Source organism: Anopheles ziemanni, chromosome 3 (assembly GCF_943734765.1).
Source record: "Anopheles ziemanni chromosome 3, idAnoZiCoDA_A2_x.2, whole genome shotgun sequence".
In the NCBI taxonomy this organism is placed as follows: domain Eukaryota; kingdom Metazoa; phylum Arthropoda; class Insecta; order Diptera; family Culicidae; genus Anopheles; species Anopheles ziemanni.
The window spans coordinates 28,771,086-28,791,330 of NC_080706.1; the positions used below are offsets into that span (position 1 = coordinate 28,771,086).

A 20,245-nucleotide genomic window follows, 5' to 3' on the forward strand; every position below is an offset into this window, starting at 1 on the left:
GTCCTGTTGGTGGTCGCATCTATAATCCTTTCTTAAGGATCATTTCCGATTAAAAAAAATCCAACAGCAACGCACAACACACGAGTTTTGGAGACGACTGGGCGGTAGTGATAAAAGGACCGGCCACTTGATTGCTTTTTTCCCGTCCCGAGACCTGCAATACTTTTACAGCGACTCTTCAAATGCGGCCATCAAATCGCTTTGCATGTTCATGTCAATCTGACCGGCCATCTGTGAATTGGAAATGGAATCGGGAGACATATGGTGGAGGGTAGGTTGGAGAAAGCAAGAAATCACAACAGAGAAATGGAAAAACATGTTGAATAAAAGAACCAGCGCAGAAGAGCAACGCACAAAACGGGGTCACACTTACCGCTTCTTTCCTTCGGCGTTCCTGCTCCAACCGACGTAGTTCGGCGCGTTTTGCTGCCGATCGGTCGACGGCGTGCGGTGTCGTGCTGGGAGTGCCCGGCGAGGGACTTCCCTGCGGAGACGCCTTAATTTCCTCCACCACACGCGCTGGTACTGGCTCGATTGCCAGTTTGCTGAACGGGGACAGAAAGAAGAACAGAATTCAATGGAATGGTCATTTTATCCACAAAGTTTTATTGAAAAATGATAAAATGCTTCGATGTTATCAATTAGACAGCAATATAGTTGGCACTTATTTTTAACATCCAAATCCTTACTGGGTAGGAAGGAAGTTTGATTGTGTTCTCCAACCGAGAACACGGACCCTACCCTCCCCTGTACGAAAGGACTGATTACACAAAGGAAAACTCATTTAAGCCTTTAAGAGGCAGACCCACACAGTAGTCAAGAAGAAGATCAAATGATACTCTGTAGTTGTACGAAAATCGAAGGAAAATGCAACGTGCGGGGGTTTAAATTTACCTCCATTTCGATCGCATCTTTCAACAGTTTCGATACGCACTGAACTAAATAAAGAAACTTACCGTCCATTGTTAATTTCTTCCTGCTTTATCTTCTGCTGCTCCAGCTGGCGTTTCATCTCCTTTTCTGCTTGCGAACGCTTCTGTTCCTCCTTCGCTTTCGCCTTGTTGCGGAACGCCTGGAACGAGTCCATCGCTGGCTTTGGCTTGTTGGACGTTGGCGTGTTCTGAGGCGAACCGGCCGACGCCAGAGATGACCAGGCATTCTTTAGGTTCTGATCGTGCCCCTTGTTAAATGCGTGTGCAAAGTTTCCTTTTACGTCGGCTGGCGGTGGCGTGGTACCCATCTTCTTCTCGTTCGGGTTGATCAGCAGATCCTCGATCGGTTTCGGTGTCAGCATGAACTTGCCACCGCCCGCACCCTGTTCTTCCTTTTTGATGCTCATCGTGCCACCACTGTTTCCACCACCCGCCATCATCCCGGCCGCTCCAAGCGCGGCACTATTGTTCCCACTTCCCGCCTGCGTCAGATCGATCGAACGTTCGAGGTGCATCGCGGCGGCCGGATTGTTACCACTGGCAAGTCCCCCACCGCCGTTGTTACTACTCCCACTGGTAGGTAGGTTTACACCGGTACCGGCCGCACCGATCCCTGCGTTTGGCTGATGGTAACCACCAGCACCGCTACCGCCGCCCGGGCGAATGAAGCTTTGCAGCGGATCGAAGATAGACGACATCACGTTCACGTTGCTCATCAAAGTGTTGGTGGTCGAAGCCATCGAGTTCATCACCATCTGATTCATTCCCGCGATTCCCATTCCCCCATTCAGCGGACCGTTGCCATTGAACTCGTTCACGAATCCGTTGCTCGATTGCTGTTGCTGCATGTTCTGCAGATGCGCCATGCACAGGTCCATGTTGGTAGTGAGCTGTGGTAGCAGGCCCTGCTGAATGCTCGCCGTCAGATCTTGCTTCAGCGCGGCGGGTATATCGTTCAGCAGATTCATCCCAAGCCCCTCCGATTTGATCGACTGTTCGAACGAATTCAGCGTGTGCTCGAGCGGATCCACGAACCCGCCACCAATGCTGCCATGACCATTTCCTGCCGGGCCACCTCGGAATTGCTGGTTGTGCTGCTGTTGCTGCAGTTGCGCTTGCTGCATTTGATGTTGCTGCTGTTGCTGGTGCAGCTGCTGTTGCTGCTGTTGCTTGCCCATCAGCTGACCTTGCGACATTTGGAGGGATTGCTGCAACCCACCGGCCATGCTGGCTAGGTTGCTCATTGCGGCCAGACTCGTTGCTAGCTGGGAGGAAGCCGGCAGACCAAGCATACTGCTGATCAACCCGTTGCTCGCGCTCAGCCCATTGTCGCTGCCGTTTGTGTTGTTGCTGACGGATGACGATGGCGGAAGTGTTGCCGCTAGTGATAACGCTGAGCTGGTCCCGTTGCTACTGATGCCCGCTACCACAGCAGCGTTCGATACCGCCGCGTGCTGCTGCTGCAGCTGCTGTGTAACATTGATGGCGTTATTCAAGTTAGCATTACTGGAGTGATTATTACTAGTACTGGTCAAAGCATTCACAGGTAGCATCGTGCTGGTAGTAGTGGTGGTGGTGGTGGTATTGTTTGGTGATGGTATGGGTAGAGAGATTTGGTTGCTTTGACTACTGCCGGTCGGATGGTGAGGGTTGCTGTTGCTGCCACTGTTGCCGTTGTTGCTGCTGCCGCCGGCGCTATGATGATGGGGATGGTGTTGATGGTTACTACTATTTACAGTGCCACCAGTGGCCATCATTAAAGGATGCGACTGAGTATGAGTGTTCGTAGTAGGCAGCTGCTGCTGTGGTTGCTGCTGCGACATGGAAGAGTTGGGCAAAAGGGAACCCACCGATCCCGTAGTAGTTGCTGGATGGTGTAGCATGCCACCGCTGCTGCTGTTACCCGTAGCAACGCCTCCAACACCATACCCCGACGAGACGGCGGCAATGCTTGATGAAGTATTGTTAGTGCTGACGCCGCTACCGATGATGCTACCGCCTCCTACCATTGTCGTGGTTAGGGTCGACCCAGTAGTGGCGTTCGATGATGATGACGACGTGGACGAGGAAGAGGAGGAGGACGAGGAGGAGGAAGAGGATGAACTCGAGGAGGATTGGGGCGGCAGTGGTGCTAAAATAGGCTGCTGACTCGCCTGCTGCATGTGCGCCTGCTGAGGCTGCTGTTGCTGGTTAGCGATGGATGTTGGATTTAGGACGTTCGCCTGCGGATGATGCTGGGAAACGCCGCCAGCAACACCAGCAACAGCGGCAGCGGCGGCGGAGGCTGCGGTCACGGTACTCGGGAGAGATGTGAGAGTGGTGTTGTTGTTCGTGGTAGTGTTGGTGGTGGTGGTTGTGTTACTGGCAGCAGCACTCGGTAGCATCTGCGCTAAGGCAGCCGGAAGTGTTGTTGCAGTGGCCGGAGCGGACTGGAAATGGTTGGTGGGTAAGAAATGAAAGTCAATAAAAGCATGCTCACCCGGGGAGTTACAAAAACAAAAAATAGAAACACGAATTTTAGCAAAATCCAAATATAACAGTGTAAACCGTATGCCATCAGCCCATCAGCCCTGTCAAACCCATCAACTACACTGCAAACATGTTATTATAGACGAGGGATTGCATAATTTGCGGAAAAAAAATGAAGCCATTACATAAACATGTATAAAAAGAGTGTTTGGCAAATTAACTGACCCGTTAATGCACCAATCGGCCGCAAATAATTTTATTCCCCTTTTGGTATAGACCGCTTTCGGCAGCAAATTATGAAAATACTAATAAAAATGAAAATAAATGTGTATTTAACGATATTCTAAAGAAATACGAAAAACGAGACGCAGTTGGTTATGTTCAATGCGAATCGTGTCACCCATGATTGACTGGCCCAATCAGAATATTTCCGTCACCCAATTGGATGATAAGTCAGTCATTCGTAGTCAGCAATTTAAAAATTGCAATTGTATGATCACCACCAAATCACAACGTTCAAATAAACATGTGTTTAGAATATTTTAGTTAAGGCATTAATGGGCACACACTGCATACACCGTTCATCAAACATAATTGCGATTATTATTGGCGCAGGGATGGGAGCTAGGCAAGGATGTAAAGTTACTTGCTTATGCTTTACTTATATGCTAGAGGTTCGACTTGGGTAAGGACACTTACCGTCAGGTTCAGGCTGGTGGAAGGCGGCATCGGTGAGGACGAATCCTTCTTTTTCTTCCGCGGTGGTCGGCCGGATTCTGCAATCAAAACATTGTTGAATACCACAGGTACGAAACGATACATAACGACGAAGGTTCCTTCTGCTAACGTTTCTTACAATTCTGTAACCGAATGTTTGCTCATTTCCTTCATTCATAAATACCTTTCTGAAGTGCAGATTGGGGAGATGGGGCCGCCATTCGTAGGCGGATAGGTTCTTCAACAAATTTCTCGTCTGGGTGCACATAAAAAAAACATTACGTGATGGGAGAAGGAAGGGGGAGTAGTACCGTAAGAGACGACCATCACCAAAGGGTAGCAGTAATGTGGTGGGACAAACCTCAAATAGATCGAAACAGCCAACAACAACAACAATCGCGACCAATTCTCGAAGGATCATGTGTACGCGGATTAATTGCGCAAACCCGGGTGACGAAGTAATGACGTAGCGAGGCTCCACGTGTAGAACCGCTTGAGAAATCGGTAACGGAAAGCCGCTTCGCGAGGTAGTAGTAACATTTGTTTTTGCTCTCCACTCTGCAGATACCGCGTCGAATTTCGTTTCGTTTTCCCACCAGTGAAAAGATTCTCATGTTGCATTTTTACTGTTCGACTTTTATTACTTATATATATATTCTTTTCTGATTTGTGGTTTAGTTTTTACGATTATAATGATAAATGTGTTCCATTTACTTTCAGTTTTTTTTTTTGCTTTTTTCCATCGTTTCTGTTTCGTCACATTCAATTTCACTTAATCATATTATATTCACGAATCACTCTCTCTCCCTCTCTTTTGCTGACTTTTCCGATCGGTTTAATATATATATTTCTTTTTTTAACTGATTCTTCTGCACTGTATTTAAGGATACTGTCTAATGTGTGCTTTAAAGATTGCATATGATGCATTTTCGATTGATGACATGATCATGTAAAACATTACGAAGCAATGTGTTTGTAACTCTTTACTATATTTATCTAATTTTAATTTCCGTTCGAAGCGATGGCAGGTTGTTGGGTTTTGAGTTTGTTGTTTTACTTGCTTGTTCTATTTTTCTGCTCATTTAAATTTGATACTCCTGCAAACAAAAACCTTTACGGTGCAATATGTTTTTTTTTTACATTCACTGCTTCCCTCCTTTCACAAACTTCCAGTTAAGATTTTCAATTATTTTATATTATTTTCTTTTTAATATGAAAAAGCACTCCCGTACACACTACAATGTTTTGTTGGTTTCAACTCGTCTGCGTTTGATTTTTGACTTCCTCTCAACGCCAGTAAAGATCATGTTTTATCTGTGAATGATTCCTAGTATTTGTTAAAATGTTACTTTCCCAACACAATGAATTATCATCAGATAGAAAACCAAACACTATGGAAAAGTATATTGTACAACAATTAATTTATTGTTATCGGCTTGGACTCTGATAAAAGAAAAAACAAAACATGTATGTTCAACATACATAGCCTTTGACAGTTCAAATATAATTAGACTGTATGATCTTAATCTGAAGACGCAAAACGCATGAGGGCATTTGTGTCCAACATAAATTTGCCTTTTACTCCACATTTACTTAGAACAACAGCATCAGTTTTCGATGCGTTTCTTTTTATAACCTTTCTTTTCCTAGCGCTCTTGTGTGCAGATTGCCATGGCGATGGAAAAATTGCTCCTTTCTGCGTACGTTTGTTTGTTTTATTACTATATGATTGACTATATTGAAGCAATTGTCACGGAGGACCCACATTCATGCTTTCAATTGTCCTTGTGTTTTTTTTTTCGTTTTTTCGTAATTTTTGGACCTGATTCTGATGCTCAAGTTTGAACTAGAAACGTCCTGTATTCTCATGAGTCGCGCACGACTACTTGTAAGCTGCATCTGGAACCACGCGAGGGTTGGAAAAATAACTTTACACATCTGCAACAAATGGAGGTAAGGAGAAAGGGAAAAGTCGTTCATTACTTTTACTCGTCAATCAGTCCGCCGGTTTAATTTTTTTATATTGCATTACCATTTGTCCAGTTAGAATGTATCTTGTATATCTTGTCTTCCATCTAAACCTACTACACGGTTACAACCGCTTCTTCCTTTTACTACCCATACTTTCTAATAATGCACGCAAGCTGCTTGCATTTACACAAGAATCGTCATTAAGAATCCATAAAAAAAGTAACACAATGACACGAACGAAATTTAGTTTTTTTTTCTATCTACGACTGGGCTCCCTGCGTTTTCCCTTTACTATTTGCCGTTATTGCTCGCTGTTGTGCTGAAGGAGCTTACTTTACTTTTTACTTTTCACATCAGAAAAGTACGCACACTCCGTACGGTTGTGTTGTATTGTACATCGTCATTACTTACAGATGCCAATTTATGCAACGCACGGAACCGGATACCTAGGAAATATATAAATTGAACAACGAAAAGACTAATGCGTGTACAACAAGCTCAATGTAGCCGACACGTGGTTCTGTTCTCTTTCGAATTGTATGTTACTTGCAAACAACCCGGAAGCGCAAATCAAGAGACAGAGGGGCGCTACCATCCACGGATGAGAAGAGGGCTGAAAGAGAGTTCCTCCTCTGATCTTTACTGCCTACATAACTAACGCTTTTCTTTTGAACGCGACGTTGTTTATCCTAGTTGTGTAGTTACAACAACAGAGAATCTCACCTTCTAGAGTAGCATTATTAAAAGAACGCAAGCAAAACTAAAAAAAATGACCAAGAAAAAACTCCTCCAGTGTCCAATTGTATACATAAAACAAACATATTGATAGTAGATAGTAGCATCATTTGCCGCGTATTCGCCTTCTTTCACCGTGCAAACAATGTGTAATGGGTTTTGGCATTGCCGACAGCCGATCGTTGTTTCACTCTCTATGAACTTGCGCAACATGATACTGTTGTTCCTATGCCTTTTCCTAGTCGTGTCTGTTACAAACACCTTACACACAATCACCGTGACCGTGTAGGATTTCTCGAGTAGTGTCGTTTATTAAAATGAAAGACTACTGGAAGACAGGCTGTGAACATCAAAATACACTCGAAATCTAGTTTAGAAAAGTGAACTATTTTGTCCATGCCCTAGTGATAAATTAGTTTGCATCCCCTATGCTCTGGTCCAATGCAAGAGAAACATCTGGTTTATAAGTGAAATTAAAATGTATGCTTTGCTCAAAAAGATTTATCGTCGTAAGCAATCGTCAATATTTTGAAGAGCTAAGCGCAATTATTTTGGGTAAATTTTATCTCAAAGAGAAAAGTATCACAAAAATAATCCAGAAGATATGAACATTTACCTTCAAAATTAAAAGCTATTATAATCTGGATATTCAATTCAAGGTGGGAATTTCATTCGATCTCAAGCTATCGGTGGACACTGTTCCCTTCTTTAATACACCCTACAAATTCTCTGCGTTGTACTACATGCCTATGGGTTCGCTCAAGTTCAAATGTATCGACCCCTGCTTCAAACTTCGCCCAGCTTTCAAACCTAAGCGCCCCACCCTCCTCGTATTAAAAATTTTGATAAATAAGTACCCAACCTGTCAATCGAAAAACAAAGCAACCACATTGATGATGAAAAGGTCATCCCTCCCGCCCACTTTGATTTTGCTTTAGCGGTAGCGTTCATTATTTGAGAGTTCAAAAACGTTCCTTATGTATTGCAACAGAAATAAGAGATATATTAATGAAACATTAACTAGCCAAGTATCCTTCACTTGTTCTACCCTGACGTCTCTAGCGAAGCTGCTTAAATTCTCGATTTGCGCTTTTGGATACTCCGGAAAGAAAAGATAATTGACAAATCTTGTGAGAATATTGTAACATTCATTAATTTTTTGGAGGAGAATAAAGTAACGTACATTAGTTGCTGCACTCGCTCTTTATGAAGTATCTGACTCAGCTGCAGTTTGGCTCCTATCTACATATTTTGTAGTAATATGAACGAACATACTGATTTGCAGAATGGTGAGGAATTTACATTAAAACACATACCTTCTTCGCATATCGGAAGTTCTGGCGTAGCTCTCGGTAGATCAATTACGCGGATAACAGGTTGTTTTAAACGTGCGGCCGCCCGCGGGTTCAAGCTTTGATTCCTTGTTCCCTCTCTCTCTCCCCTTCTTTTGTTTGTTTGTTTATTTGTTTGCTTCTTTGTTTGTTCGGTTCTTCGTCCCACTATCGTTATAAACATTCGACTCAAAAGATTTTAATAAAAAAAACATTCACTACGTACACGCAACGCGGAGAAACCGGTGATTGAGACACGATTGGATTTGTTGGCTGCCCCACCACATTACACGTTTGACACGAGAAATTTGTTGAAGAAGAGTTTTTAAAACCAAAATAAAAGGTAACATAAAGGAGAATACAATGACCAACACATATATATAGCTATATGTATGCTCAGATGCGAGTTATCCTCGCACATGTATACATATATATCTCTATATATACACACAACATAACGTCGTTAATAGCTACTGCTACAATTATTATATGCTATTGGAGGGTTTTCTGATGCGAAATATCATTTAAACTATACACAACCGCTGCGAAATTAATGATGCTAAACTATTTTAAACCTTGAAGCACTCTCTGCAGCGCCCGAGATTAAGCCTTGTGACCATAATTGTCAGCTGACTGATTTCTTAGCCTTAACCTATAGCGTATTGGCTACCCCAGTGCCACAAGAACACTATAACGGAACCTTGGCTTTGTTCAAGATTGCCAAAAAGTTTTTGCTGCTTTTTCTAGACCATTCAGTCCATGCTTCCATTTACTGTACTCTGTCTCTCAATTTACGCATTCACAAAGGGAAAACCGGTTGGTTCAAGCGCACTGCAAGTTGCAAAGACTGTTTTAGTTTTGAATAGTTGTCCGTAATTTAAGATACGAGCTTAAATTCTGCGCAGTGTAATGTACTATGACTTAACTATATCGTCAAACAACGACAATTTAGAGACGACGAAGGATATAACAATTCTTCTCAAGTCTTTGTGTTGAGGTGTCTGTATTTACGTCGATGAGATTTTATGGATAAAATTGGAGTGGAAAAAACACTGTTATCTTATACCTTAAACTATTACTTTACACAAAAAAAAAATAAAAAAATATACAGCTGCCTTTTCGCAATGAAAATGTTTGTGATGAAATTGTTGTTAAAGGCTCGGCATGACATGTTCATGTCATTGATCTGCGTCTTCTAGACATCCATGTCTACTGAACTCCGTTTCAATCAAATCCATCAGAAGCGGTTTCAGGTCCGATTTACACTAATAGAGACATCCGCAAAATTTTCAAGGCAGGCAGCAAGGGCCTGCAATTGCACGATTGCATCCCGCTTTTTTTATTACGACCGAAGGACCATTCTATCTAATCAGGCAAACCTAGATCTGACACTGATACATTTTTGTCTCCTCTGTCAAAATATAACAATCGAAATCTCAAGGAAAGCTTCACTTGAATTAGTTAGGTAGTCAAATCGACGTTCTACTTTGCAGAAACAAAGATACAACAAAGACGAAAAAGTCTTTCCTGTATCACGTGACCAGTCGTAGAAATTGCCAGAAAATATGCCAGATGGTGAGACAGAAAACCTTCATAATAAAATGATCAACCTAATGCACTTTTAACTAGCGGAACACGTCACACTGCCGAAAGGACTGGAGTGTATTTATAGTCGCAATTTCCACCATTGAGTGGGTGAGCCATAAAAGAATTTTTCAGATTTACAGATCTTAGACAATTCTATTTGTACGAGATAAAGTATTTTATACATATTGTTGTATTTATTCCCTAGCTATTATTACCGTCCGAAGCCACGATGGCACCATTTGTCATTTCTTCCATCAACAACAAATGTCAGCAAGTTTGGATGCTGACGATTCGTTCTCGCTGGGCGAAAAATTTAAAAACTTGCTTTGCCCTTAGCAAAGTCAGAGAGTAAAAGATACAACAAAAATCTCCCAACGAATCATGTAAAACATATTGATGGTCGTTGAAGCCAACTTTCCGATGTGGTACAACCGTTTTGCTTCTTTCAAGCACAGGTTTTCCACAAAAAATCTTTGCATAGGCATGATGATGACTTGAACGTGACCGAAAGAAACCTGCTTGCATTATTATTAACATTACTGGAAAATGCTATACAGTTTTTTTAGATAAATAAACTATTGCAAATTGCAGGCAGCCAAGACCAAGCAGTATATCTTCCCTTAGCAAATTATACCACCTTTCTCCATACAACTCTTACCTATCTTTCCTTCACTTCATCCTGGTTGATATACTACGACTACATAGCTACTAATCCTGCTAACACGCGCATTACTGATCACTTAGGGCCATGAAACAACTGCAGAAAAAAGAAAACAAATACTTTTCGGTTTTGTGTGCTTCGCCCTTTCCTTCAATATGAGCTGTGTATTGTTATTTGTTATAAATAAGAAACATATACCCTCTCCCTCACTTAACGTGGGGTAATAGTAATTACTGCTAAAAATGTTTTGTGTCACTGATTCTCCTTTTCCCCCTTTCATATGAGTGTTCACACTACAGAATTGTGATTTATATCTTGTCTGTCGATTAATGTTTCGTTTTAGAACAAAGAAGATGATTTTGCCTAACCTGCTTCACTGTCGCTGGAATCACTAGAACTGGAATCGCTTGAACTCGACGACGAGGAGTCACTGGAGCTACTGCTGGAGGACATATTACCACCGGTTGGAGGAACGTCCTGTTTGTTTGCTTCATCTACACGACGCCCACCGACGAACACCGGCAAACAACGAGTTAATGCGCAATAAGCCCGAAAAAAAATAGGTTGGGAAAGAATATCACGTATTAGCAAATAACCGACAGAGTGGGCACCGATAGGGTGTGTGTGTGTGTGTGTGTGTGGGTGTGTGATACGCGTCTTCTCGTCTGCTAAACCAACAAAGACACAACATTTGAGCAATAAAAAAATGGAATAAGAGTTTTACCCTTCTTCGCGTTCTTCTTGGTGGTGCCAAGCTGACCCGTCACATCTTGAAGACGTTTCTCCAGTTCTTGTTTCTTTTCCGTCATCTGTTCCTCCTTGGATTTGCCGGAGACTTTTTTATCTGTAACAACAAAAAAGATAATAAAGGAACTTTCACAAAATATACCGATGCTACATTAAAATACGAATACAATTGATTTGCAAAACACGTCCAACAATCAAGAAAGGAAAGTAGGGGAAAATTATGTATAGAACAAAACCCGAAAATTCCTGACAAAAACTAGAAACAAACAAAACAGATGATTAAACAGATACAGAGAAAAGACACAACTAAAGGTGTTAATTCTTACAGAAAGTAAGTCAACCCAGCATCAATGATAATATGTGGAATTCCAAATGAAACTCGTAAGCATTATCCTTTTCCGCAAAATGTTGTTATCATTGACACCAGGAAGCATGTAAATAACTATGTTTTTCTAGTAAAATAAACTATCGTGCTAGTAATATAGTAAAAGCAATAAAAGTTAATAAGAAGTAGGTATATCTTCCAATTAACAGACACTACTGATAGCAAATATTGCAGATCATTTTTTTGTGAACCATTCACAGACTTTCAGCTATGGCCGCGTATTCAGAGTTATATTAGATATCTTTTTTTATTGAAGACATTATTATTTGTGACTATTGTATTGTATATTGAATATTAAAAAACGACCATTTTTTTTAGTAAACAAAATGTACTAGTGTACGAGTTGGAAACAATAAATATAAAAGGATGGAATATGCGAGTAAAAGTGCGTAACATAAAAATCACTCGTTCGAAAATAAAATTTGAAATCGATTGAATCCAAACACACATAGGAACAAGAAATTTGCAAGGTATTGCTGCTTATGAGGATTCTTTAAACTTTCTCTACTACTCTTGATGACCGAAAGGAGTTATGGATTCATTTCTTTTGCAGCAAGGAAACACAGTTTATAAGAAAATACGAGTGAATATATAGAGAAAACATTAGGTGCATTGTTTGTGTGTATGAAAACAGAAAATTATGAACACAAATCGATGGCATGGTGGGTGTACTTGGTGTGTATGTGATCGGTTTCTCTCTCTCAGTAGCAGTGTTTGTTAAGTTGGAAACTTACAGTAAGGCTTACGAGTTTTCTTGCGCAGACAGGACGCGACGTAGCTCTCGAGCTCACGCAGCGTTGATGGCTTCAGCGTTTCGAAGTCGATCTCGATCTCATCCGGATTGGAGTCACGCAACGATGGCTCCCTACTCTGGATTATATGTACAACGCGACCCAGTTTATCGCCTGCAGTGTGTATATTGCCGGAAAGAATAAAAAGGGAAAGCGTTAGAAAACAGTGCAAAAATAAGATCGGTCAAAACATAAATTATATCCTTGCGTGGAAATGATTTTGAAATTTGGAGTTTTGTAATTGACGAAAGGATAATCCAACGCCATACTAAAAGCTTGTCCGTGATTCCGGTGACCTACCTGGTAGTTTATTGATGTCCAACGACAGTTGCCTCTTTTCGTCGTACGACATCGGTTTGGCCGTATCCTCCTCTTCCGAGTCAATGTTCGACACGTTCTGAGACGCTTTCTTCTTGTTCGGTGCCCGCGGCGCACCCGGACCGGCTGCACCGGCATTCTTGGCTCGTTTCGCAGGCGCATTGGCGGTTCCTGCAGCTCCGCCCGCTTTAGGTGCCCTCTGACCCTTTGCCTTCGCTTTGGCGCCCGGCGCAGGCATGATCGGAACACCCACTCCCGGCCCTCCGCCCATTGCCGGCTGACCCATGGCACCCGCCATCTGATGCATGCCCTTGCCGGGGCCGTGCGGTAGCACGAGTCCACCACCGTGCGGATCAATGATCGGTTTTATATCACTGGCACCACCACTGCCTCCACTGGCTCCCGTTATCGACTGCTTTTTCTTTTCTTTTAGCTTTTTCTTTTGCTTCTTCTTCTGCAGCGACTCTTCGGTTAGCTTGCGCATGCGCTCTTGCATCTCGAACAGCTGCTTTTCAAGCAGTTTCAGTTTCTGGGCACACTCCTCGTCCGACTCGCTATCCTCGTCACTGTCGTTCGAATCACTTGATGACGAGGCCTCGCTCTCCTTGCCCGGATGGTGCGTCGCCACGTTGTTTACCGGTTCGTCCGGTATGTTGGCTAGCCGCATCTCGAACACGTCCTGCAGTTTGCGACCCATTGCGACTACGTCGTGATCTGGTGGGTTGTACTTGTAGCAGTTGGTGAAAATTAACCTCACGTCGGCGGCGAACTCCGGGGCCGACTTGTACTCCCGATTGTCCATTTTTCGTTTCACCGTGCCTAGGTCCATCGGTTTCTTGATAATATCGTGATAGTCGTGCAGACCTAGCAGTTCCGCGTCGACCGGTTTGTAGAATGGCCAGGCGTAGCCCGAATGCTTCTTCGAGAACAGCTCCTTCAGAATCTCATTGCACGACTTTAGCGCATCGGAGAGCTTCTCTTTGTTCTTCGGCGGGTACTGTGTCGATGTCGTGCCTTGGTGCGTCATCGGTGACATTGGATATGCGGAAGTTTGATAGGGTACCATATCCTGTCGTGAGCAGAATAATATAACGAAAAACATGTAAAATGTATCGAGACTTTTAACAATGAAACCACATTTAAACTCGAACTTAGAGAAATAAGGAATTTAAATCAGCATATAAGCCGGTATTTCGTAAGTTGCTTTACATTTTAGAACAGTTTCGCTTGAAGATGCACAACCATTTGCATCTTCAAGTAATTGAATTTGGATAGGAGCAAAAAAAAGGACGAGACAAACATATTGCTGCCTTACCTGTCGTCCGGACTCTCGTCGAGTGGCGATTTTGGCTGCGCTCGAATCCATAGGCGTACCGTAGTGCGGGTCGAACACGGTGGCAGTTGGCGTCGTCGTATCCGCCTTTCTTTTAACACCTTTCTTTACTTTTGCCGGTTGCTGGGGAGGTATGACTGTTTCCATTCCTGGCTGCGAGCTGTTCACCATGTAGGGCGAGTTGGCGGGCGCTGGCGGTTTGGTGACCACGGGCGGCGCCCCGAGTGGATTGCTGATGGGATTGTGCGGTGCGCTGTTGACAGCTGCTGCAGCGGCGGCCGCTGCCAGTGCCGCTACGGCCGCGTTCGGGGCGGCCGTCGTGGTGGTGTTTGTGCTACCGGGCACGGTTTGCGGTGGCAGGGTACCGATCGGCGGAACACTTGGCACAACGGTCGACGCTGCGCCCAAGCCACCTCCAACGACATTGCTTGGGGGAACGCTGGACGAGACGGTGGCTCCGAGGGATGATCCGGGACGAGCTCGTGCCGCAGCGGCTGCCGCTGCCGCTGCCGCCACCGCATTCGCTCCGGCAACGATGGCCGCGTTGGGAGCTACGCCGGCCGCCGCTGCTGCCCCCGTAACGGAGGTGTTTCCGCCAACCAACGTTCCCGGCGGAGCCAGTGATCGTGGCTTCTTTTTCCCACCCTTCGGCTGGGGCACCTCCATCTCGGTTTCGTCCTTCGGCATTAGCGAGACCTTGGTGAGAAAGAGCTTTTCCAGCGTCTGTGCCATCACCACTACGTCCTCGCCTGGCTTGTTGTACACGTAGCAGTTGGTGAACATGGTGTTGAAGTCCTGAATGCACTCCTTGCTCGTCCAGTAGTAATTGTTTTCGAGCCGTTTTTTGATCGTTCCCAGATCCATCGGCTGTTTTATGATTTTGTGGTAGTCGGGCAGGTTGAGTTTCTTGGCATCTACCGGCTGCTGGAAGGGCCAGCTGAACTGATGTTTCCACACCGCCTTCATGACGGTGCGGAGAAGAAAGTGCAGTTGATTTGTCAGCCTCCCAGGACGCTCCGGTGGTGGCGCTACCGGCGGTTGCACGATACCGTTCACCGGCTCGACCGCCGGTTCATTCCTTGGTGGCGGATCGTCCATGTTCTCGATTGGAGCCGGAGCTGATGGCACGGTAGGCTAAAAGTATATCAACACAGCACGATGCTAATACCCTTGATTCTTCATTTTCGCTCCAACTACAACTATAATTTTTCCAATGCCAACTAAGCTTAGAGGAAAGTTTTCCAACTTACCGGTGCCACTGTAGGGGTAGAAGATCCTGATCCTTGTTGCATAGTGTTTGGACTAAGCCTGAAACCGAATTCTTCGTTAGCACACAGGTCGTAATAATTGTCATTCCACATTTTTCATAACAAACTCTCCGGTGCTGGCATAAACTTGAGGCATTGCAAGGCGATTTCATATAAAACTGTCTCAAAAGACTCGATCATTTTAAAACAGCGTCGCTAGTTGATAGACGTACAAAACAGAGCGTCCATTTCTAAATCACACACATTATAAGGTGTTTAGAAAAGATTATTTTAATGCTTACATATTGTATTGTTTGATCCATGAAAATCGAGCTATTTTTTACATAATTTTCACCATTCTTGACAACACAAATGAAACATCTCATTAAGATCTGGTGTCGGCATCCATGATGAAATATCCACTTCTTGCTTTTCCGCGAAAAACACACGCACACACACTTACACATGTTCCAACATCTTGTGCTTGTCGTTGATAGTACCTGCCGCAGGTAAAGCGCGCGCGTAGGTTTTCCATTCCAAAGTCAGCTTCTTTTTCTTCCACCGACTCGCCGTGGAACAGTAGTTTTAAGGACACTTATAAAAACCTGTCTCGGCAACTGCCCCGCTCGTCCAATGTCGTGGTGTACCACAGAAAAAAAATACAGAACTACTATGAATAACGCCTCAAAACGCAGGGTACGGTAAACGAGCGCGAAATTTCGCAGCTGCGACAAAACACAACGAGAAGAAAACCCGCGCACATGACGATCAGCACCGCACACTTAAACACAACGACGGAAATGAACCGCACTTCCTGCAGGCCGCGAGATCAATGTACACTCAAGGTCAAGACACAAGCAAATATCGCTAAATTCACCGTCACTCGTCGCACCAAATAGCGAAACTCCATGTTTTGCTGGTAACGGAACCAGCAGGCATCACTGAAAGCACCATTTTGTCCAAAACTGAACAGGATTTGCAGCAGAAATATCACAATTTTAATCGCGAACTTTTCCCCCGTGCAGTCGGCGTCTTTTTCTTGACAATCACTCCGCGTGTGAGCGAGCAAGCGCATATGTCGCCAGTCGCCACTCTCTTTTCTTCGGGAGAGACAATCCCATCATCGAGTCCAGGAGAGCAGTCCAGTGTTTCTTTTTAAATGCTTTGGAGGTTTTCTAAATAAATTACGATCTGGAATTTTTTAAAACTACTTTTTTTGGAAAACAACATCGTAAGATACTCTTTTTACACTGTCCCGCATCACAAAATCGCCGTTTACACTACGAATTTAAAAAAAAACATCATTACACCGCGTCGCTTCACTCATACAATCGCAACGTGCGCATCACGTACACACCTTCGTTTCTCTTCTTCATCCTTCCTTTCTCTTTCTCTCTCAGCAGAGATGTGCGTGGATCAGTGTAGCATTGGGATACCGATGTACACTCGATAGACTGCGAACAGACATACGACTCCGTCTGCTCGACAACTCAGCCCAACCCGTCATCGTCTAGTCTGGTTTACCGGTCCATTCGCAACGGAAAGGTGAGTCAACCGAATCAACACTTCCTCAACTGCGTTTTACTGCAAAGCAAGCTTGTGGCACCGACATGGAGAAGCAATTAGCGGTGCTTGATTTTGGTAACCAATTGGTCAAACTTTTTCTTCTGTAAAACGTTAAACAATTGCCTTGTTTGCCAGCACCATTGATATGAAAAGTGTGTTAATACTCGTCGCCGCATCCAACCGTCAACCAAATACTTACCAATTAAGGTTTCAAGGATGTCTGACCAGTCAGCTGAGTACCATCACAAACCGCTCACAATTCGGCCAAAACCTAGCGGACAAAAACACAAAAACAATCGCAAATTAGTTATTTTAGCACCTACAACGTTAGTCAAGAGAGTTGGGAAAACATAGAACCAGCTGAATACTTCCAACGCCAATACGATCGGTTGTCTTCCAACATAATCAAAAATCGACGGTCCATTTTCTGCATGATAAATACACTACACCATAAAAGTCAGTACAAAGCAGGCTAAAACAGAACCAAATGCCATTTCCCCGCAATGCTGGATAGCACTACATACAAACCCGTGAATCATTTGATCTAAACTTATAAAAAAATACTGGCCCCGCTTATCAAAGATACAGATTTCCTAGAAAGTTTCGTCGCCTCGTATGGTATGGCAAAATTACGACATAATACTTCTCATTTGAAACATTTATTTTTCACATTGGTTCACACACGCACTACCAACATGCGCTGTACAAAGCAATTGAAGATAGCTTATCATTACTATTGCTTGGAAACCCTTCCAAAAGGTGAGCAATGCTGCTGAATGAAATCGATTCCCCAGTCGGTATTACAATCCCTTTACATCGTCGATGCATTCATATCGCTCGGTATAGGTAGCTCGGCGTATCATAATCTTATATAACGCCCTCATGTATAGCATCGTGTGTGGTCCGCAAAAAAAACGGCACATAATATTGGGAGATGTTTCGCTGCTTTCCCATTTTCCTCCACGACTTTACAAGCTAACTGAAAATGGATCTAGAACGTTCCATTGCCCTTTTTTCGAAAGCCATCTCTCACAAACGCAGCTCTGTGAATGGATTTTCGTCATGACACACTCATTCGCCCGGTATGAAAAGGACGGAACATCATCGGAAGTGAACTCTCTGTCTGCCCGCTAGATGGCGACGAAGAGAAGAAAGAAAGCGCAAAGATGCCTTTTTTCTGCTGCTACTGCTGCTGCTGCTGCTGCTGCTTGTGCGGCGCTGAGACTGCCGTTTCCCCTGCCCGACACATCGGTCGCGACATTGGTCCACTTTTGCAGGTGTTTTCCGTTGCTCGAATCGGACCACGGATTTCATTGCAGTTTCCGTGTGGTATAGTGGGCTACGACAATCATCACGGCAGGGGTTTTTTCCAGCCGAAAAATCTTTTCCGAAACATGTTTTCTCCCACCCAAATATGGCGGGCGGCGTACGCGCATTACCACTTGGCTAGCCCACTGCAGAGGTGACAACTTTGGTGCAAGTTTTTCGCACCTCACTGCCCACTATTTGGCCGTACTTGATCGAAATGGACAACTTCTGATGCTTATAAATCGACAGTGCCCATTTACCTGTGCTTTAAGTGTAATTTTCCGCATAAATTTGTGATGAAAAACACGCCTCAGCACAACACAAGCCACTGGTGAAAACGACGAAGCTTCACTTAACCTACGATGGCGTTTCTTCCTCTGTCGTGCAGCAGCGGCACCACGGGTTGCCTCTTTCACTCTTCTGCCGACGTCGCGGAACGCATACGACTCGACGTTCAGGCGATCTCTTTCTCCTCAGGCCTGCTGGCTTTCGTATTTCTGTCAGCAATTCCGTTCGCCGCTCCACCAACACTTTTTGGATTACCATGCATGATGATGCGTGAGTTGTGCTACCATTTCTATCTGGCAACGGACAAGTTCGGTCGGACAGAACAGATAACAATCTCCGCGGAGGAGATTAAACCACAGCGACGGAGATGCTAATCAGCACAAACGGTCGCTGGTATCGGACGGCGAAGGGACGAGCTTCCAGCAGTAGTAGGCAGCGCAAAATCCCGTGAGGAAAGTCACGTCAACGCTTAACGAAGAATGACAATTACCGCCGGCCACCACACTCACCACGACCACGGTTGATCCTGCCGCGTGATAGCGAAGGCCGATTCCGGCAATTTTCAGTTCTTCGTCCTGAAAGGTCCAACCTTCGATCACACCAGTTTGCAATTCGATCGCGCTTTGGAAACGAAACAGTACCGCTCCTGTACCGTTCGCTTTTCTGCACCAGCGGCGCCTAACGTTGCATCTCTTTTTTGCTACTCGGTTGATTGGTTTCGTTTGCTCTTCGCTATGTTCAACTCTTTCGCGCCAGCGAACCACATCAAGTTGGAAAACAAAATGGCTGCTGCGTTGAATCAGCTCCACAGCATGTCACACATACACCGTTACGCTATCACATGCACACATCGGTGGGTCTTTCATTTAGAAAGCGGAAGAAGCAGCCCACAATGCACTGCTAATCTTTTACATCCAACCCGAGTCGTAGAAGAATAAACACAAACCCAAACAAAATTAGCTTTTTCTGTTATCAATCTCTTCCAAGATTTGATCTTTTATTTAATTAAACGCACTGAGGCGCTAGCACGCCTTATTGCACAAATCTTCACTGCGTGGGAAAGGTGCTGAATGAGGCGGAACAAACCTCGCCTCGCATACTCATTCCATTTAGCACTTTACAGCGACGTTCAAGGTTTTTCTATCGAGATCACACGGGAAGGTTTATGGCCGCATGTTTTATCATTTCATAGTAATCCAGCTCGGAACGATATTCACCGTGATGGGATTATGTGGCTGCCGTTAAAGATACATCCAATTTCACCAATCTTTTCTGCGTGCAAAGTGTCGCAGACTCGAAGCGAGCCGAAACCTTCCACAGAAACGAACGTCACTCGAATGAATTGTGATGAAATTTGATGAAAGAAGCAGCGCTGATTCGCACTAGTGTTGCGAAGTCGGAGCTGAATCGTATTAATTTATCCGATCCAGGCATGGAGTTTTTCGATCCGATCCTCAATTTAGTTTGATTAGCTCCTCATGTTGCATGGGTCAATAGAAATGTGACCCAGAAGCGAATGGGATTTTTACAGTCATTCGATATGGGAACGAATGGGATTCTCTCCGGAGTGGATGGGATTTGACGTTTGTTCGATATGGGATCGAATGGGATTCTTTCGAAGTCGCACAAGTACCCGCCTGGGAAGTGCGAAAAAACATCAAAAGGACTTGCTTCAGTGTTTCAGTGACCCACGATGGATTCAATTTGAATGATAACGCTGTCATAATTGTTTTTAAAACATAATAAATGCTACTCTTCTTGGAATGAACTCGGGTAAATCAGTTAGTCTGCATATTCCCAAAAAGGGCTAAATTTTTCGTGTTTTTTGAATACAATTAGATGAATAATGTCAGTTATAT

At 44.1% G+C, this 20,245-nt stretch overlaps 1 protein-coding gene across 4 annotated transcripts; it reads right to left on the minus strand.

The window, feature by feature from the left end:
- Nucleotides 1-19,677, minus strand: LOC131287145 (homeotic protein female sterile-like). Of its 4 annotated transcripts, none has more exons than XM_058316165.1 (12): nucleotides 19,604-19,677; nucleotides 16,990-17,061; nucleotides 15,228-15,285; nucleotides 13,960-15,111; nucleotides 12,627-13,713; nucleotides 12,270-12,440; nucleotides 11,128-11,247; nucleotides 10,772-10,897; nucleotides 4,101-4,177; nucleotides 957-3,361; nucleotides 374-545; nucleotides 1-231 (listed from the first exon to the last, which is right to left on the minus strand). In XM_058316165.1, the coding sequence occupies exons 3-12, from the start codon at nucleotides 15,267-15,269 to the stop codon at nucleotides 166-168; spliced, it is 5,418 nt and encodes a 1,805-aa protein (XP_058172148.1). In that variant the 5' UTR covers nucleotides 15,270-15,285; nucleotides 16,990-17,061; nucleotides 19,604-19,677; the 3' UTR covers nucleotides 1-165. The 4 variants fall into 4 exon arrangements, with proteins under 4 accessions (XP_058172148.1, XP_058172149.1, XP_058172150.1 ...); XM_058316166.1 differs by lacking the exon at nucleotides 19,604-19,677 and adding an exon at nucleotides 18,896-19,263; XM_058316167.1 differs by lacking the exon at nucleotides 19,604-19,677 and adding an exon at nucleotides 18,359-19,263 and having other exon boundaries at nucleotides 12,282-12,440.
- Between the last annotated feature and the right edge of the window lie 568 nt (nucleotides 19,678-20,245).